Source organism: Desmodus rotundus, chromosome 9 (genome assembly GCF_022682495.2).
Source record: "Desmodus rotundus isolate HL8 chromosome 9, HLdesRot8A.1, whole genome shotgun sequence".
NCBI classification, from domain to species: Eukaryota; Metazoa; Chordata; class Mammalia; order Chiroptera; family Phyllostomidae; genus Desmodus; species Desmodus rotundus.
Genome location: NC_071395.1, coordinates 79,047,021 through 79,061,510, shown reverse-complemented (window position 1 = coordinate 79,061,510; position 14,490 = coordinate 79,047,021). Strand labels below are relative to the sequence as shown.

The 14,490-nt window shown below is 57.0% G+C and overlaps 1 protein-coding gene across 9 annotated transcripts in view; it reads right to left on the bottom strand.

The window, feature by feature from the left end:
* Window positions 1–14,490, bottom strand: part of MYO18A (myosin XVIIIA) — a 104,747-nt gene that overhangs the window by 32,976 nt on the left and 57,281 nt on the right. For all 9 annotated transcript variants that reach the window (XM_071219318.1, XM_071219319.1, XM_071219317.1 and 6 more), the window contains 11 exons: window positions 13,934–14,120; window positions 13,369–13,612; window positions 10,885–10,994; window positions 7,699–7,764; window positions 4,469–4,597; window positions 3,629–3,772; window positions 3,149–3,238; window positions 2,892–3,011; window positions 2,567–2,678; window positions 1,996–2,123; window positions 1,522–1,676 (listed from right to left, as the gene is read on the bottom strand). In XM_071219318.1, coding sequence (XP_071075419.1) covers window positions 1,522–1,676; window positions 1,996–2,123; window positions 2,567–2,678; window positions 2,892–3,011; window positions 3,149–3,238; window positions 3,629–3,772; window positions 4,469–4,597; window positions 7,699–7,764; window positions 10,885–10,994; window positions 13,369–13,612; window positions 13,934–14,120 — 1,485 coding nt within the window. The remainder of the gene's footprint in view (window positions 1–1,521; window positions 1,677–1,995; window positions 2,124–2,566; window positions 2,679–2,891; window positions 3,012–3,148; window positions 3,239–3,628; window positions 3,773–4,468; window positions 4,598–7,698; window positions 7,765–10,884; window positions 10,995–13,368; window positions 13,613–13,933; window positions 14,121–14,490) is intronic.

The following is a 14,490-nucleotide window of genomic DNA, read 5'->3' as shown; positions in this document are numbered from 1 at the left end:
CATCGAGCGGGTCCAAGGAGCCCTTTCAACAGGTGGGCCTAAGAGGACCCACAGAAGGTGGGCCAAGAGGAGGAGATGAACATCTGCTCAGGTGTTGAGTCTCGGCCTTTTTCACTTCATTTCAAGAATAAGGGCCCAGGGCGAGAGCAGAGAGGGTATCAAGGAGGGTAGAAATGGACATCCTGCCTCGTCTACCTTACTTTCCGCAGTTCAGTGTGGCTCCTGCCCCCACCTCTCAGCACTAGGTCCCCTGCCCCTGCAGCACCCATGTCACCACCAGGACACCCCACACTGAGTTGGAAGGCAGCTGCCCCACGGTGCCCACTGGCCCTGTGCTTCAACAGGCAAGGGCCCAGTCCCCGGGTGGGGGCCTCTTTCTTTACTCCTCCACTTCCCAGCCTTCCCTTTCCTGCCCAGTGACTTTAAGTAAGGAGCAAATTGCTGAAATTCCTCTCAACGCCTTCCCTCAATAGCTCATCAGGTTCCTGAAGAAAACTGAACAGCTTCCCCTACCCCAATCCCATATCAAAAAAAAAGGTAAGAAAACCCCGGGCAGGTGAAACCTAATAAGTTGCCCAGTGGGGAGTGCAGCAAGATGGTAACTAGGCCAAGCTGGCACATCATCGGGGTGCTCAGGAGGGGGCTCCTGCCAGGGGTGCCTAGAGACAGGGGTGCCCGTCTCTAGGTAAAGGGGAGGGTGGGGGTAAAGATAAGAACTAGGGAAGCAGGGAGTTGTAGGGCCGGGAGGGAGAAATTGAAGACCTCATTTCCTCTCTCTCTCTGCAAAGCATCAGCCCAGCCCAGCCCAGGAGGCCGAGGGTAACCTGGGGTCACCGGAAGGACTCGCTTTCCTGTTCTTACCTCCAGAGTCGTGAGCATGGGGCTGCCCCTTGCAAAGGCAACCAGTGCCTCTGCTGAGAACCCCGCCCCCGCACAGGAGAGCTTGGTGCTGTTCCCGTTCCCTGGGGCACCCTGCCGTTCCAGGGTGTGTGGGCTCCTCAGTGTTGCTAATAAAGGCGTCCCAATCCTGTCCCCAGCCAGGGAAATTAATTTAGATTGGATTTGCTCCTGTGAGGCCCCCCCCTGTGTCATTACCATAATGAGATGGAAGTGGCACGTAGTTTAACGACATTAGTCAGGAGAGGGTGTTTGTGCAGCTGAGGCGAGGGGGAGCTGGGGAGATGGGTGGGCACGAGGGGCAGGGCCGCGGTGCAAGGGCTCCTGCAGGGGGCCTGGTTGGTGCCCGTCCTTCCTGGGCCCGGGCAGGGTGATGGGAACCCTGCGGGGGAGCAGCACACCTGAGATCAGAGGCCTGAGCTGGCCGTCAGTGGGGATGGGATCTCAGTGCTCCTCCGAGGTCGGGAGTAAACCCATTCGCATTCTAGGGGGCGTGACCATGCAGGTGAGGCCTCTGGCCAAATTCAGGTCCTCCCTTCTTTCCTCCCTGGACAGGGAGGCAGGGAGCCCTGTCTGGGGCTGCTATAGGAGGTCCCCTGAACCCAGGGCAGGGGGCCCACCCACCTCCTCTGCTTCTTCTCCAGCTCATGGTTGCGGACCTGCTGGCCCTCCAGGTGTAGTTTGGTGTCCTGCAGCTCAGCCGTCAGCCGCTGGCACTTCTTCTTGAGCTGCTGCAGAGCCCGCTGGCTCTCATCACTATCTGCCTGCAGGTCCCCGAGCTAGGGGTTGGGATGGGGTGCAGGGTTATCAGTCATTGAGGGGGCCCGGAAGCGTTGGTGGAGAAGGTGAGGAGAAGAAGATAGATGAGTGAGGGGAAACCCAGAGATGACGGATGAAGTCAGGGATGTTCAGAAAACTAAGACACTCTAACAACGGTTTGGCCTTGGTTGTCCCCTGTGCAGAGAGGCTAACAGGCAAATCCTCCCCTATTGCTCCCAGGGCCTGCTTGCCTCTGCCCATTCACTAGGCCTATATGTGGCTCCGAGCCCCTCCCTGTCCCTCCCAGGGACAGGCCTCCACTGCTCCCAGCAGACTCACCCGCCTCTCCAGCTGCCTCTTGTTCTGCTGCTCCACCTCCAGCTTGTCCTCAAACTCCTGCTGGAGCCGCTTCTTGGTGAAGTCCACCTCCCGCACAGCTCGCTCATACTTCAGGCGCCACTCACCACCTGAGGGGTTGGGGGCAGACAGGGAAGACTGAGCTTCTGAGAGTCCCCAAGAAAGGGCAGAGGGGAAGAAGGATGGGGCAGGGAGAGGCAACAGGTGGAGTCAGCCAGAGGGACTCAGAAAGGTCTCTGGAATGATGACTTCCTTCCAAGGTGGAAGGAGCCAAGAGCTGAGAAAAGACTAGAGAGGGGGAGATGGCTACATGCTGTCTTCTTCCCAGGAACTGCTAGACCATGGCCCTTAACCATTGCCATTATCAAGGTTGTTACAGACCTCCACGATACTGCCCTGCATCTGCCACCTCTACTTTCTATTTATTTCACTGTGGCCTCATAATAGACTCATACAAAGGAGACAGGCCTGAACAAGGGGTGTGGTTGTCCAGGGGTGGGCCTCACAGCTTGCCACTCAGGCCACTACTGAGCCCCACCAGCCTCAGACCCACCGGCATCATCATCATCCACTTCTCCGTTGATCTCGGCTGCCCGGATGAGACGGGCCTCCATCACCTCCACTTCCATCACCTCCATTTGCTTCTTCAGTGCGTCATACTGGGTCTGCAGGAGAGGGGGTTAGGAGGTGTGCCATTCCACCCCCTCACTCAGCACCCCCAACACCCCTGAACCCCAGAGATCACAGTCACATGCTTACCCAGGGCAGATAGGGGTGCTGGGCTAGTGGCAAAGAAGCCACCTGTCCTTGGGGGAGCAGATGACACTACAGTGTGGCAGCTGCTAGCAGGGCTGCCTTTACCCCAGCCCTGGCCTCACCTGTAGCTCCTTCATCTCTTTCTCAGCTCGGAGCCTCTCTGCAGTCTCCGCGTCCAGCAGCTGGGAGGCGGACTCTCCTGTGTTACGTTCATCTGTCAGCTCCGATGTCAGCTCTGAGATCTGGTGTGGGGTGAGGGAGATGCCACCAGTTGAAATGCCTGCTTCACTCAGCAGGAATACCACGGGGGGGGGGGGCTTCCTAGGCCCAGCCTCCCTGTGGAGGTGGGCCAGTCTGTCCAGTGCTGGGAGTCACTCACCCGGGTCTCCAGCCGGTCACTGTTGAGCCGCAGCTCATTCCGCTCCTTCTCCACCTTCTCAAGCTTGCTCCGCAGCTGCTGGATCTCCTCCTAGCGTGCAGTAAGGAGGGCAAAGTGAGCCAGAGGCTCTGTGAGAGGTTGGGGGCCCGGGATCTGCACCCTTGGGCTAAAAAAGCTGGTAAACCTTGGGCCAGAACACCAGGAAACAGGAAGCCACCGCCTTCCAGGGGCTCCTATCCATAGACCCTACTCCACATGCTGAGGATGCCCAAGATTTTATCCTATGAGGCTCCCCAGGGGCTTGGCCAGCACCCCAGAGGGATGCCTTCTATTTGATAGGCATAGTCCAAGGACACCAGCTCTCTGGACTAAACAAAGAAGCACTTGGGAGCCCAAGAAAAGCTGGTAAGACTCGTGCCCACGTGGGTGAACCAGTCTTTCTCCTCCCAGTGACCTGGCCCTCCTAGGGCTGTTACGTACGTCTTTGTTCCGGATCTGCTCCTCCGACAGCTGCACCTCAATGAGGGGTCGCACAGTGGTAAAGAGCTTCCACCAGGGCCAGTCCTTCACCCCTTTGTTCTTCTTGATGTTCTTCTGCACACAGCGAATGGCCAGGTCCTGGATCTAAGTTGGGGTGGGGGTGACGCACAGTGGGGCCCTCAGTCCCAGGCCCAGGCAGGATCCTTCCCACTGGGCTGGCTGCTCCTTGAGCCACCTGACCGGGAGTCAAACACCCCCTATGCCACCCTTTGCCCCCAGCCTCCCTCCCCTCCTCGCAGAGTGGGCGACAGAGAGTGCGGCCCTGGGAACACTGCACTGGGCACTAACCACACCACCATCATTAGGAATAATTTCATCTGCTTTATTTGCTGCCTGATTATTTCCGGCACCCTGGCCTGGATATGCTATAAAACCTAATCTTGCTGAAACACAAGAGGCGGTGGTGCTGGCTGTTTTATGGACTTGCTAATAAGGAAAGGAGTCACTGACACAGCTCCTTAATCTTCATGGAGCAGCCTACGATCCACAGCCCACCTTTGTCTAGGCCCTGATCCCCCACCCACCCCAATCCTTGGACCAGGCCACACGGTCCCATTGCTAGACACGCCAGTACTCTCACTGGGGCAGAGGGGCTGCCTGTTCCCCAGCCTGGCCCAGGGCATGGTGGCCTTGGGAGATCCCTATCTCTTCTCCCCCAGAGAATAACTCACAGCCCCAAGACCAGCTTCCTGCCCCTACGTGTTCCCTCGAGCCCCCTACCCCAGCCCAGGAACTCAGCCTAGGCTGGGAAGTGGGATGGGGACATCCCTGGAGTAGCACCTTTTTCTTCTTAAATTGCTGGCGGGCCAGGTAGCCCCTGCAGGCCGCCTGGAACAGGGTTAGGTTTCTGCTGGTTTGCTCATCCCGTTGCTCCTCCAGCCGCGCCAATGTGCCTGCCCGGAAGAACACCTGTGGGGAAGCAGGCCGGGTGAAGGCAGGAGACCCAGCAGGGCAGCCCGGCTGAGGAAACTAGAAGCAGGCCCAGGAGTGTGACCCTTGGCCTGGGAAGAGCCTGAAAACCCAAGTGCCCAAGACAGGAGGGAAGGAGCAAGAACAGGCCCCAGGAAGGCTGAAGGAGTGGGACCAGCTGGGGACTAGGGAGGTTTCGGAGGGGGAAGAGTAGGTGGGAAATCTAACTTCAAAGAGAGATGAAAGGAGAGGGAAGTCAGAGGAAGGTATGGGGATAAGAAGGCAATGAAGCACCATCGGTCAAATGGGGAGAGGACACCCCCCTCAGCCACACCAAAAGTGGCTTCTGCCCCCAGGACTGCCCCTGACACCACCAGGCCCCCTGTGCCCACCACAGGCCCAACCACATGCTCCAGGTGCCTTTGGCATCCAGCTGCCCGAGATCAGGAAAAGTGGAGGGTGGTATAAGTGTAAGAAGAAAAAGGTCCAGGAAGCACTGTGCAGAGAAAGGGGGTGGGGAAGGGGTAGGGAGCCCCTTCCCTGAACCATTCCAGCTCAGATTCATTTCAGACATCTCCTCTTTCATGTGCCAACACCCTACCCCCACCCACACACCCAGGTTTCATTTCAAGAAGAAGCCAGTGTGGTGGGCGGAGGTTGGCCCAGTCAAGGGACCTGTCGTACAGGTTTGGGGGCTAGAGGGCAGATGTGAGAGGAACCGGCTGGACACCCGCACACCCAGCCTATCTTCTCACTCTTTGGTGCTCTGAGCTGGAGCCGGGTAAGTGTTCTACTAAGAGAGGAAGAGGGGAGGGAAAATAGGTGAAAAAAGGCTCTGGTCTCCTTAGAGAGGGCAAAGGGACACCTAGATATACACCCACCTCTGCCTTGCTCAGGACACAAAATATTCCCATTTGTGGGGCAAAGAGAAGATGTGAACTCCATGGGAAACACTCAAAACCATTAGGTACAATATCTCCAGGCCTCCCTTCAGGGGAGGCGTGGGGGATGGGCCTACACTTTCTGCTGAGAAAGCTTTGCCTCTGGCGACTCCGAGGAAACCTAGTCCCCTGAGGCTTGCCTGGGAGAAAGCCAGCTCGGTCTTCTATAACACTTTCCCACATCCCACACTGGAGGCTGAGCACAGGGATCTCCCACGGGTCCCGGTCCTACCTGAGCCTTGATTTCCCACAATGTGTGAGGCTGTGTTCCTGCCAGGGGCTAGGGACTACCCAAGTCCCCTGTGCTGGCTGTCAGCAGGCACGGTCATCTGCCTAGGGCAGAAGCATGAGGTGCTAGGTGGGGCCAGATAATGGCCCAGAAACACACAAGGAGAAAACGGATGGTCCAGAGGCCAGGGCAGCGAGCCTCAAACCTGTCTTGAATAGCTTTATATTTGTAGGGTTTGGAGTCCTTCTGAGTATTAGGGAAAGGCTCAGGGCCATCTCCTCCCCAACATACCCATCCATACACATTTTACAAACATAACAGGAGGCTTTCAGATCCACAAACTCCTTGCCTAAACCCTCAAGGTCCTGTGGGCTCAGATTGAGACCCCCTCCCTCCGAAGTGATGGCATAAACAGGGAATCCTCGCTCACTGTCCAGTGCCAACCACAGCCTAGAGGTCCTGACACTTTTCTCCCAAACCAGCTGTGAGCAAACATCCACCTGTGCCCCTAACTCCGCCCTGAGCAGGACAGGGCCCTGGCACTCGACCGCCGCAGCCAGGCACAGGAATGATGCAGAGGGACTGAAACAGCAGCTTGGAAGAGGACCAGCCGGTACAGGCCCTCTCCTGCCCAAGACATGCCTTGGAGGAGGTGCCACCCCAGTGCCAGCCAGCAGCAGCTCAGCCTGCCAGAGGGATAGGAGCCCACCCAGGGGGGACCAAGAGGCTGAAATGAAACCTTTGACTGCAGGCTTCCCAGGGAAGAAGCTGAGCTGGCAGCTCCCGAGCTTGGAGACAGTTGGGGAAAGGGAGAGAGAGAGGAGGTGAGCCAGATAGCAGAAACCCAAACTAGAAAACAACATGGAAAGAGGGTGGGATACAGAAGACACAGAGACTAAGGAAAAAAAAAGAATAATAGAGACCATCAGGGACTGCCAGGGCCAAAAGGACAAGGGAAAACCAGGGACAGCAGAGACAAAGATACGGTGAGGCGATGGGAAAGGATTCCCAGTGAGGAAAGGGGCAGGAAAAACCAATAACGTAACTCAGAGCGCAGAACAGAGAGAAGAGTGGACAAGCAATACTTAAGCCTTTTTTCTGATCATCCGCTCCCCGCCACCCCCAACCACGGAGGCCCTGGGACCTGAAGTTCTTCCCTGCCTGCTGACAGACAGACAGTTCCAAAGCCCTCCGTCTGGCTCCCAACTGCTCTCCCTCCCCCTGCAGCCCTTGAAGCACATACGTGGAAGCTGCCGGTCAAGCCTGCCGGTCTTGGGAGAGAGGGGTGTGCCGGGCTGCCTGGCCCGTGAGAGGCACGCTCAGCTGACCCTCTGCGTGGAGTGGTGCAGCAGACTGGCACCCAGGGCCGGGCGTGCCTGCCTTTTATGTACCGCGTTCCATTCAGATGAGGAATTCGGCCCGTGGGCAGGTGGTGGCAGCACGGCCCCGCCATGTCCTCCTTGCCCTTCTGGGACCCTGGCCACCCAGGACAACTAGCCAAACGGGGCTCAGCCCTCTGAAGCACTCTGCCTGCTTTCCTCCTGATCCTTCCAGCTATCCTCTCTTCTGCCTTCCCCACTCCCCACACCAGGACCCAGGCCAAGTTTAGGGCCACCTTCCAACCCACTCCCTCCTGACATCACAAGGTGTTTGCGGCACTGAACAAGCCAGTTATTCAGAGGGAGGGAAAAATCAAGATTGCTACAGCTGGAATATCTAAATTCCTGGCCCCTGGCCCTAATGAAGGCACCTTGAGAAGAAGGACAGCCCCAGAGCAGGTGGAAGGGGACTGGAGAGGGCAAGACTCAGCAGGGGCACCAGGAGACCCCTGAAGTCGGACTGAGCAGGGAGGGCAGTGGGGGAGAGCCAGCCACGTGGACAAAGGTGACTGGAGAGTGAGGCGTGACCACCTCCCCGCAAGGACGACTCACTCGGCTCAGGCCCAGGCAGCAGCTGCTCTTCTCCAGGTCCAAGGACTCCAGCAGCTCCTCCACCGCCTGCAGGCAGAGGCCTCTGTCAGGGAGCCCGCCCGGGATGCCCCATCTCCACAAGGGCTCCATCTGGCCAGAGCCCGCCTGGGATGCCCCATCTCCACACAGGCTCCATCTGGCCACTTATTCCATCCCCGTCCTCCCCTCAGACAGCCCCTCATTTGTGCACTGAGCACTTTCGGTGGGCTTCCGCGGGGTCTGGCACCACGCTCGAGTTCGAGGAGCTAAGGGTGACCACAACAGGAATAAGCTGCCTTTTGGGTGTTGTGGGGCAAGTGAATAATTAGTCAAGTGCATAGACGAGGAGGCATCTAAGTCAGCCAAGGGACCTGGAGGAGGTGTTGATTGTGCTGAGGCTTTAGCCACAAGTTAGGAATTAGCCAGACAAAGTGGGAGGGAGGGCACATCTGGCAGAGGGACTAGCATGAGCGAAGGCGTGGAAGCATGAGGAAGGTAACTGGCATAGCTTGGAGTGAAGTGGGGGCGGTTAAGGTGCAATTAGGGAGGTGGGCAGTAGCCGACAAGAATCTGAGTGACAGGAGAGCCCCTGGAGGGTTCCCTCAGTTCGGGACTTGGGCAGATCAGCATTCTACAGAGATGTCACTGGTAGAGGGCAGCGGATGAATGGAAACCCCCTTAGGCAGCAACTGCGATAATCCACGGGGCAGAAGGCCAGAGCCTGACCAAAGGGAAGGGAAGAGGAAGACGTTGGGAGAGAGCCTTGCTGGGTATGGGGGAGGGGAGGTGAAAAGGAGGAATCTAGGGGCACACTGAGATTTCTGACTTACGTAACTACACAGACAATGGTGCTGTTCTCCAAAGCAGAGAATGCCAGAGAAAGAGCATATCTGAGAGGGGATATGCCCAGTTTGGGTTGGACATGCTGAGTTTGAGGTGCTACTAGGTATACCAGCAGAGAAGTCCAGAAATAAGCCGGATAAAAATGCACGTCTGGAGTTCAGGAGGGAGGCCTGGGCTAGAACTATTGATCCAAGAGTCATCAATATGTACGCAGTAATTGAAGTGATGGGTGTGAATGAAGTTGTCCTGGAAGACGGTGTAGAATAGGAAACACATTTGGCTGGGTAGAGAGTCTTAAAGAAGAGAGAGACCTTAGTTCAGGGGCAAGTAGAAGGGAAGCTCAGAAGTTCTGAGAAAGGAAGCACAGAGAGACACACGGGGAAACCCAGGGGTGGCAGCAAACAAACTGAGCAGGGAATGTTTCAAAAAGAACAGGGTCACGTGTTGTGAGGAAGCCCAAAAAAGTGCCCGTTGGTTCTGGCAACAGGAAGTGCAGGAAGAGACAAGACCAATCCCAGGGTGTCTGGGACAGGAACAAGGCGCTGTGGGTGGAGGAATGAATGGTAGTGGGGTTGGGGCGAGCGGGAGACGAGTAAGTGTGGAAGGTACAAGGCAGGCAAGAGACAGACAACAGTCCGGCATGAGAGAGGGTTAACAGAAGGCTCCCTTCTGAGAGCAACGTCTGTAGGATGTTTCTGCACCGAGAGAAAAGAGCCCGCAGAGGAGAGGCTGAAGGAACAGGAGAGAAGAGTTACCACCAACGGAGCAGGTCTCTAGGAAGACCAAAGGGAACGGGGTCCAAAGCACAGGAGGAAGGGACTGGACAAGGGGAGGGACGCTTCTCCCACTCAGAGAGGAGGAAGGAGGCGCCTGAAGAACAGTGTGGAAGACAGAGGAGGAAGTCGGGAGCCTCAATTTTATTATCTTTCAGAGGCAAGGTCAACTGCTGGGAAGAAGACCTGGGAAAGCCCCGTTGGGGAGTATGTGAGGAGAGAGGTGGAGAACTGGAGTATCAGGGAGGGAGCCTAGAATTGGGACCAGGTAAGGATGGGGCATGTGGAAAACTCGCCAGGCCACCCCAAGAGCCCAGCTGGGGCCAAAGACCATACAGCTGTAGACATTCAAGTCCATGTGATTATATCGTTTTCTCCTGCAGCAATTTGGGACCCCAAACTGAGGTGAGCAGACACCCAAAGGCTGGCCCAGGGTGGGGTTGGACAAAGCAGGTGTGAGGGGAGGCTCAAAAGAGCTGAGGGTAGTGATGAAGGCTGAGTGACCAGAGGGTGAGACCATGGCCTCAAAGGCAGAGTGAAAGAGTGAAGTGAAGGGAATGGACAGAGTAGAGAAAATGGAGTGGGGTCCAGAAATGAGAGGTCTCAGTGGAGGCAAAAAGCAGGTGTCTGAGAGGAAGAGAGGAGTGAGACGCACAGGAAGGAGGCTGAGGTCAGAGAAGACCACGTGGGAATTGAAGAGTTCAGAGGCGGAGCATGTCCAGGGATGACAAGGTGCTGGGTGTAGCCATGAGTGGGAGGCTGGAATGAAGGTAAGGGTCAGAGAGAAGGGGGCGTGGGGCGGGTCATCTACAGTCACACCGAGATTGCTTGAGGACATGGCAGGTCCTGGTTGGCGAGAATGGAGAGAAGGTTCTGAGGCCTCCACGAATGAGGGCCTGTGTGTGACTCAGGGACCATGGAGAGGGGCCTTTCTGCCCGCTCTGGCGAGTGCCCTCCCTTTTAGGGAAGCCATCCTCAGGTCTGAGATGCTTTCAGAGTCAGGCTGGTTCCTAAGGCCAGAGCAAGGTGGAGGATTCCTCTGCTCAAGGAGCCCTTTGGCTCTCTGAGGAGCTGCTCTGGGGGTCAAGTTGACAGCCTAGAATGGCAGGGGGACATCAATTTCAGCGTCCAGGAATTCACCAACCTGGCTGATGAGGGGCCTGGCATAGCTTCCTCTGCAGGAACTAGTCTCTGACCTGGAGGTCAAGGCTGAGGGGCCCAGGTGTTACCAGTAGCACAACAAAACATCAGTTCTAATTCGCCATCTGCGAGGCTCTTGGAGGATTGTCTGGCTCTCCAGAGAGCAGGCGCCCCCACCTCGAGCCTCTCCAGAGAGGGTGGTTCTTCTCAGATTCTTGCAGCCCATTCCCCGGGCTGTCTTCCCCCCACTGCCACAGCTGGTGGCCACACACCCCTGTCCTGACCTTGGATGGCCAAAACCAGGAGCTGAGCAAGGGCCAGCCTGACTCCCTCTAGGGAAGAAAGGGTTGCAGCGCAGAGGGGTCTGAGCAGAGGAAAGGGGGTCTGGTAGGGCTCTGGGGCCCAGACCTACCCGCCTTTCATCCACCACGATGTAGTTGCGCCCGTGTTTCTTGGTCAGGTGTGGGGCCAGGACGTCAAAGCGGCGACGGAACTCAGAAAATACCATGTGGTCAGGGTAACCTAGAGAGAGAGCAGGGTAACCTCAGGGTCCCTTGGTCCCTGAGGGCGTGCGTCAGCGCCTCACCTGCTCCCACATACCCCAGCAGCCTCGGGTGCCCAGGCAGCTGTGGGGTGAGTCCCCAGAGGGGAGGAGACGGCTGGGGGAGGAGGGCCTGTGGGGGAGGCAGGCCCAGGACAGGAGAGCAGAGAAGGAGAAGGGGTGAGGGACAGGAGACAGGAGGCAGAGAGGACATGTAGGGTGGCCCCACAGCTGAATTACAAGGTTTAAAAAGGGAATTTGTTTCCTTTTTTTAGAAGGAAACGCCCCTGTCAGTGAGGGTGCAAATGGGGTAGGGCTGACCACTTGGAAGGAATGCAATGGAGATGAAAGCCTGGATGACCTTCGACCTGTGACTCTGTCATAACCCAGAGGGAACAATGTCTTCAGGACTTAATAAGAAAAAAAGGAGGGCATCAGAGAGTAGCTGAGAGGAAAAGTGCATGAGCTTGGGGTGGAACCTGGGCGCTGGCTACCCAGATCACGTGACCTTGGATGGGTCACTCGAACTCGCTGAACCTCAGTTCCGCATCTGTAAATGGGGCCCTACCACATGTCGGGCATGGTAGTCATGGGGCTTAAATCAGAAAGTATGTAGAAAGCGTGGCTCACTTGGTGGCTATTCAATAAAATATCCCCTTCCTTTCCTCGGTCCACTGAAGCTGGACATCGGAAAGGGCTCCCTTCCTACCCTCACCCTGACCTTGAGCCCAAGGTCACAGGACCAGAAAGACTTGCAGAGTCTCTCTCCCTAAAGAGTGTCACCTCTAACAGAGGTCCCCGTATTGTCCGGGCTGGAGGTCAGGGCGAGGGTGACATGGCTTCTGCTTTGGAGCAAGGTCAGGGTGGTGGCCAGCGGGAGGTTCCCCAGAGTCGCCTGAGGACGCCAGAGCCCACAATAGAGGACCGAGAGAGACCCACTCTAACAGAATCATAGAATCTCAAAGGAAACAGGGGTCTTAGAGCAGATACAGCTCCTCTTCCAGACTTCGAAACTGAGGCCTGAGAGGTGGAGTGACTGACTGCCCAAGGCCACAAAGGCCGTGTGGCTGCAGGCAGAGCTGGACTCCAGACCCAAACTCCTGATTGCCAGGCGGGGGCTCTCTCCACTATGCTGGGCTGGCTAGCTCTGGGAAGCCCTCCAACTGGGAGATGAGGCTGATGCATGTGCCCGATAATTGAAACAGGAGGCGGGGGCCGCTGAGGGGCCAAGACAAAGTGAGCTATTGATTGTATCTGAGTAGCAATTAAATTGATGGGCCGGGATAGCAGGTCCGGACGCCTGGCATCTTAATTAATCATCAGCGCTATCGATAGTGGCTGGGGGCTGAGTTGGGCGGGGGGGCCCTTCTGCTGCTGGCCTCATCGATCTGCTTGTTTGAGTAAAGCACATTGATTTTTGTTCAGAGCGGTAACAATCTGGTTTTGAAATAATAAACACCAACTCCAGATCAAGATGCGGGGACAGATCGATGATTTATTTAGAGCAGGGTAGGGAGCCCATTTCCTGGCGTGGCTGCTCAGGGAAAGTGGCTTGCCCGTGGGGATTCCGCAGGGGGACCTGGCTGTGGGTGGGTGGCACCCTGCCTGCTCTTCTAGCTAAGGAAAAGAGGGCAGATACCTGGCAAATTCATAACTTCCCACGAGGCATGAACTAAGGAGCTGGTCTGCCTGGGTCAAACCCCACTCTGCCACTTAGGAGCTGTGTGGCTTCGGGCAAGCTGTTATCCTTAACCTCTCTGAGCCTCAGTCTCCTCATCTGGGGATGGTGATAGAACTTCCACCTCGTGAGGCTGTTGTGAGGATTAAAGGAGTTAGTGTGTCTGACGACTTTAGAACAGTGCCTGGTGTACTGCCAATGCTCTGAAGACGTTAACTGCTATTACTACTCACCCTCCCTGTCCCCTCCTCCGGATGGGCCCACGAAAAGGGTTTCTCTGAACTTTCTGGGAAATGTAAGCACTTCACAAAGATTCAGCACTTCATTCAGATGGCTCCACAAGGGTATCTACTGCTGTGGGCAGAGCTGACCCATCCAGACCAGGGAACGGGGGAGCTCTGGGAACAGGGCATGGGGGGCAGGGAGGGCAAATATGGGAGGGAGAGGAGGAAGAGAAGAGTCAGCAGAAGGGAAAGAAAAAGAGAAGGAACAGACCGGGCTGGAGAGACGAGAAGAGATATTACAGAGGAGGCACTGGAGCAGAAGAGAGATGAGGGGCTGGTAGGAGACAGGAGGGGAGCAGCACCCCTCTGGCCCTGTGGGCCCAGCTGAGAGACAGGGAGGGCGGGGCAGCTCCAGCAAGGAGGAGCAGGAGTTGAGAGGGAAGGACGCCCCACCTTGGCGGTGCATGCGCATGGCATCAAGCAGGCGGGAGCCGCGCAGCTGGGCGCGGAGCAGGGGCACGTCCAGCTGCAGGAGCCCAGCCTCGCAGTGGTCTCCCGAAGGCAGGTCCAGCTCGCTGCTGCTGCTGACTCGGCGGGAGGAGGCAGAACGGGGCTCCCCGGCCCAGCCCTCTGCCACAGGCAGGAAGCAGTACACAAAATGCAGCTTCGACTTCTTGATGGTGTCAATGAGGGCATCCTGCCAAAGGGGAAGGGACGGCCCTCAGAGGACTCTGATGGCCCAGCCCATGCCCGAGAGAGCAGGAACTGGTACCAGCATCTCCACTCCTTGCAGGATGGCAAGGAACATGTTCCTTGCCAGGAACATGCCAAGGCTGGATAACTCTGCCCTGACCAGGCCAGAGCTGTCACTCAACAGCACTGGAAAGGGGACTCCGCAGGCAGCAATCAGGTCAAAGTGAAATGCTGAGTGAGCACGGGGTGACCTGAGTGTGCCCAGACTGCCTGGGCTACCTGCTGGGGTAAGAAAGGGTGCCGTGGCCCAGGCTGGCAGACTCACCACCTGCAGCTTTATCTGGATGCACAGTGACTTCTTCTTGACAGCTGCCATGCCCGTGGTGAAGGTCTTCCGCATGCTGGTGGCCCGGCGCAGCGCCAGCTGTGAGCCGCCCTCCAGGCCCGCGATGGAGCCTGAGAGCACCGTGGCGCTGCCCGCCCGGCCCAGAAACAGGTTGCTGATGACTTTTCTGCCAGAGGCGGAAGGGCAAAGGAGGGAAAGAGGTCACATTCATGGAGCAGTAGAGGCCATTCCTTCTCCGAGCTCCTAGGAAACCACACAACCCCCGCACCACCGTGGCCAGGGGCCTGGGTTATCTGGGCTAGGGCTGCATGTCCCACGCCCTACAGAGGAACTGCAGACAAATCTCTAAACAATGAAAAGAGAAAACCAGGGAGGCAGAAGCCCAGGGGTAGCCAGGGATCGGACAGAGCAAGCGACATGTTCTCTACCGCTAGGGAGGGCCGAGGTGGGGAAAGGGTTCCCATGTGGCAGGAGACAGCAGAACTCAACATCTTCTCACAGGAGATAGAATCTGCTGTTACATTTACTGTCCCCAC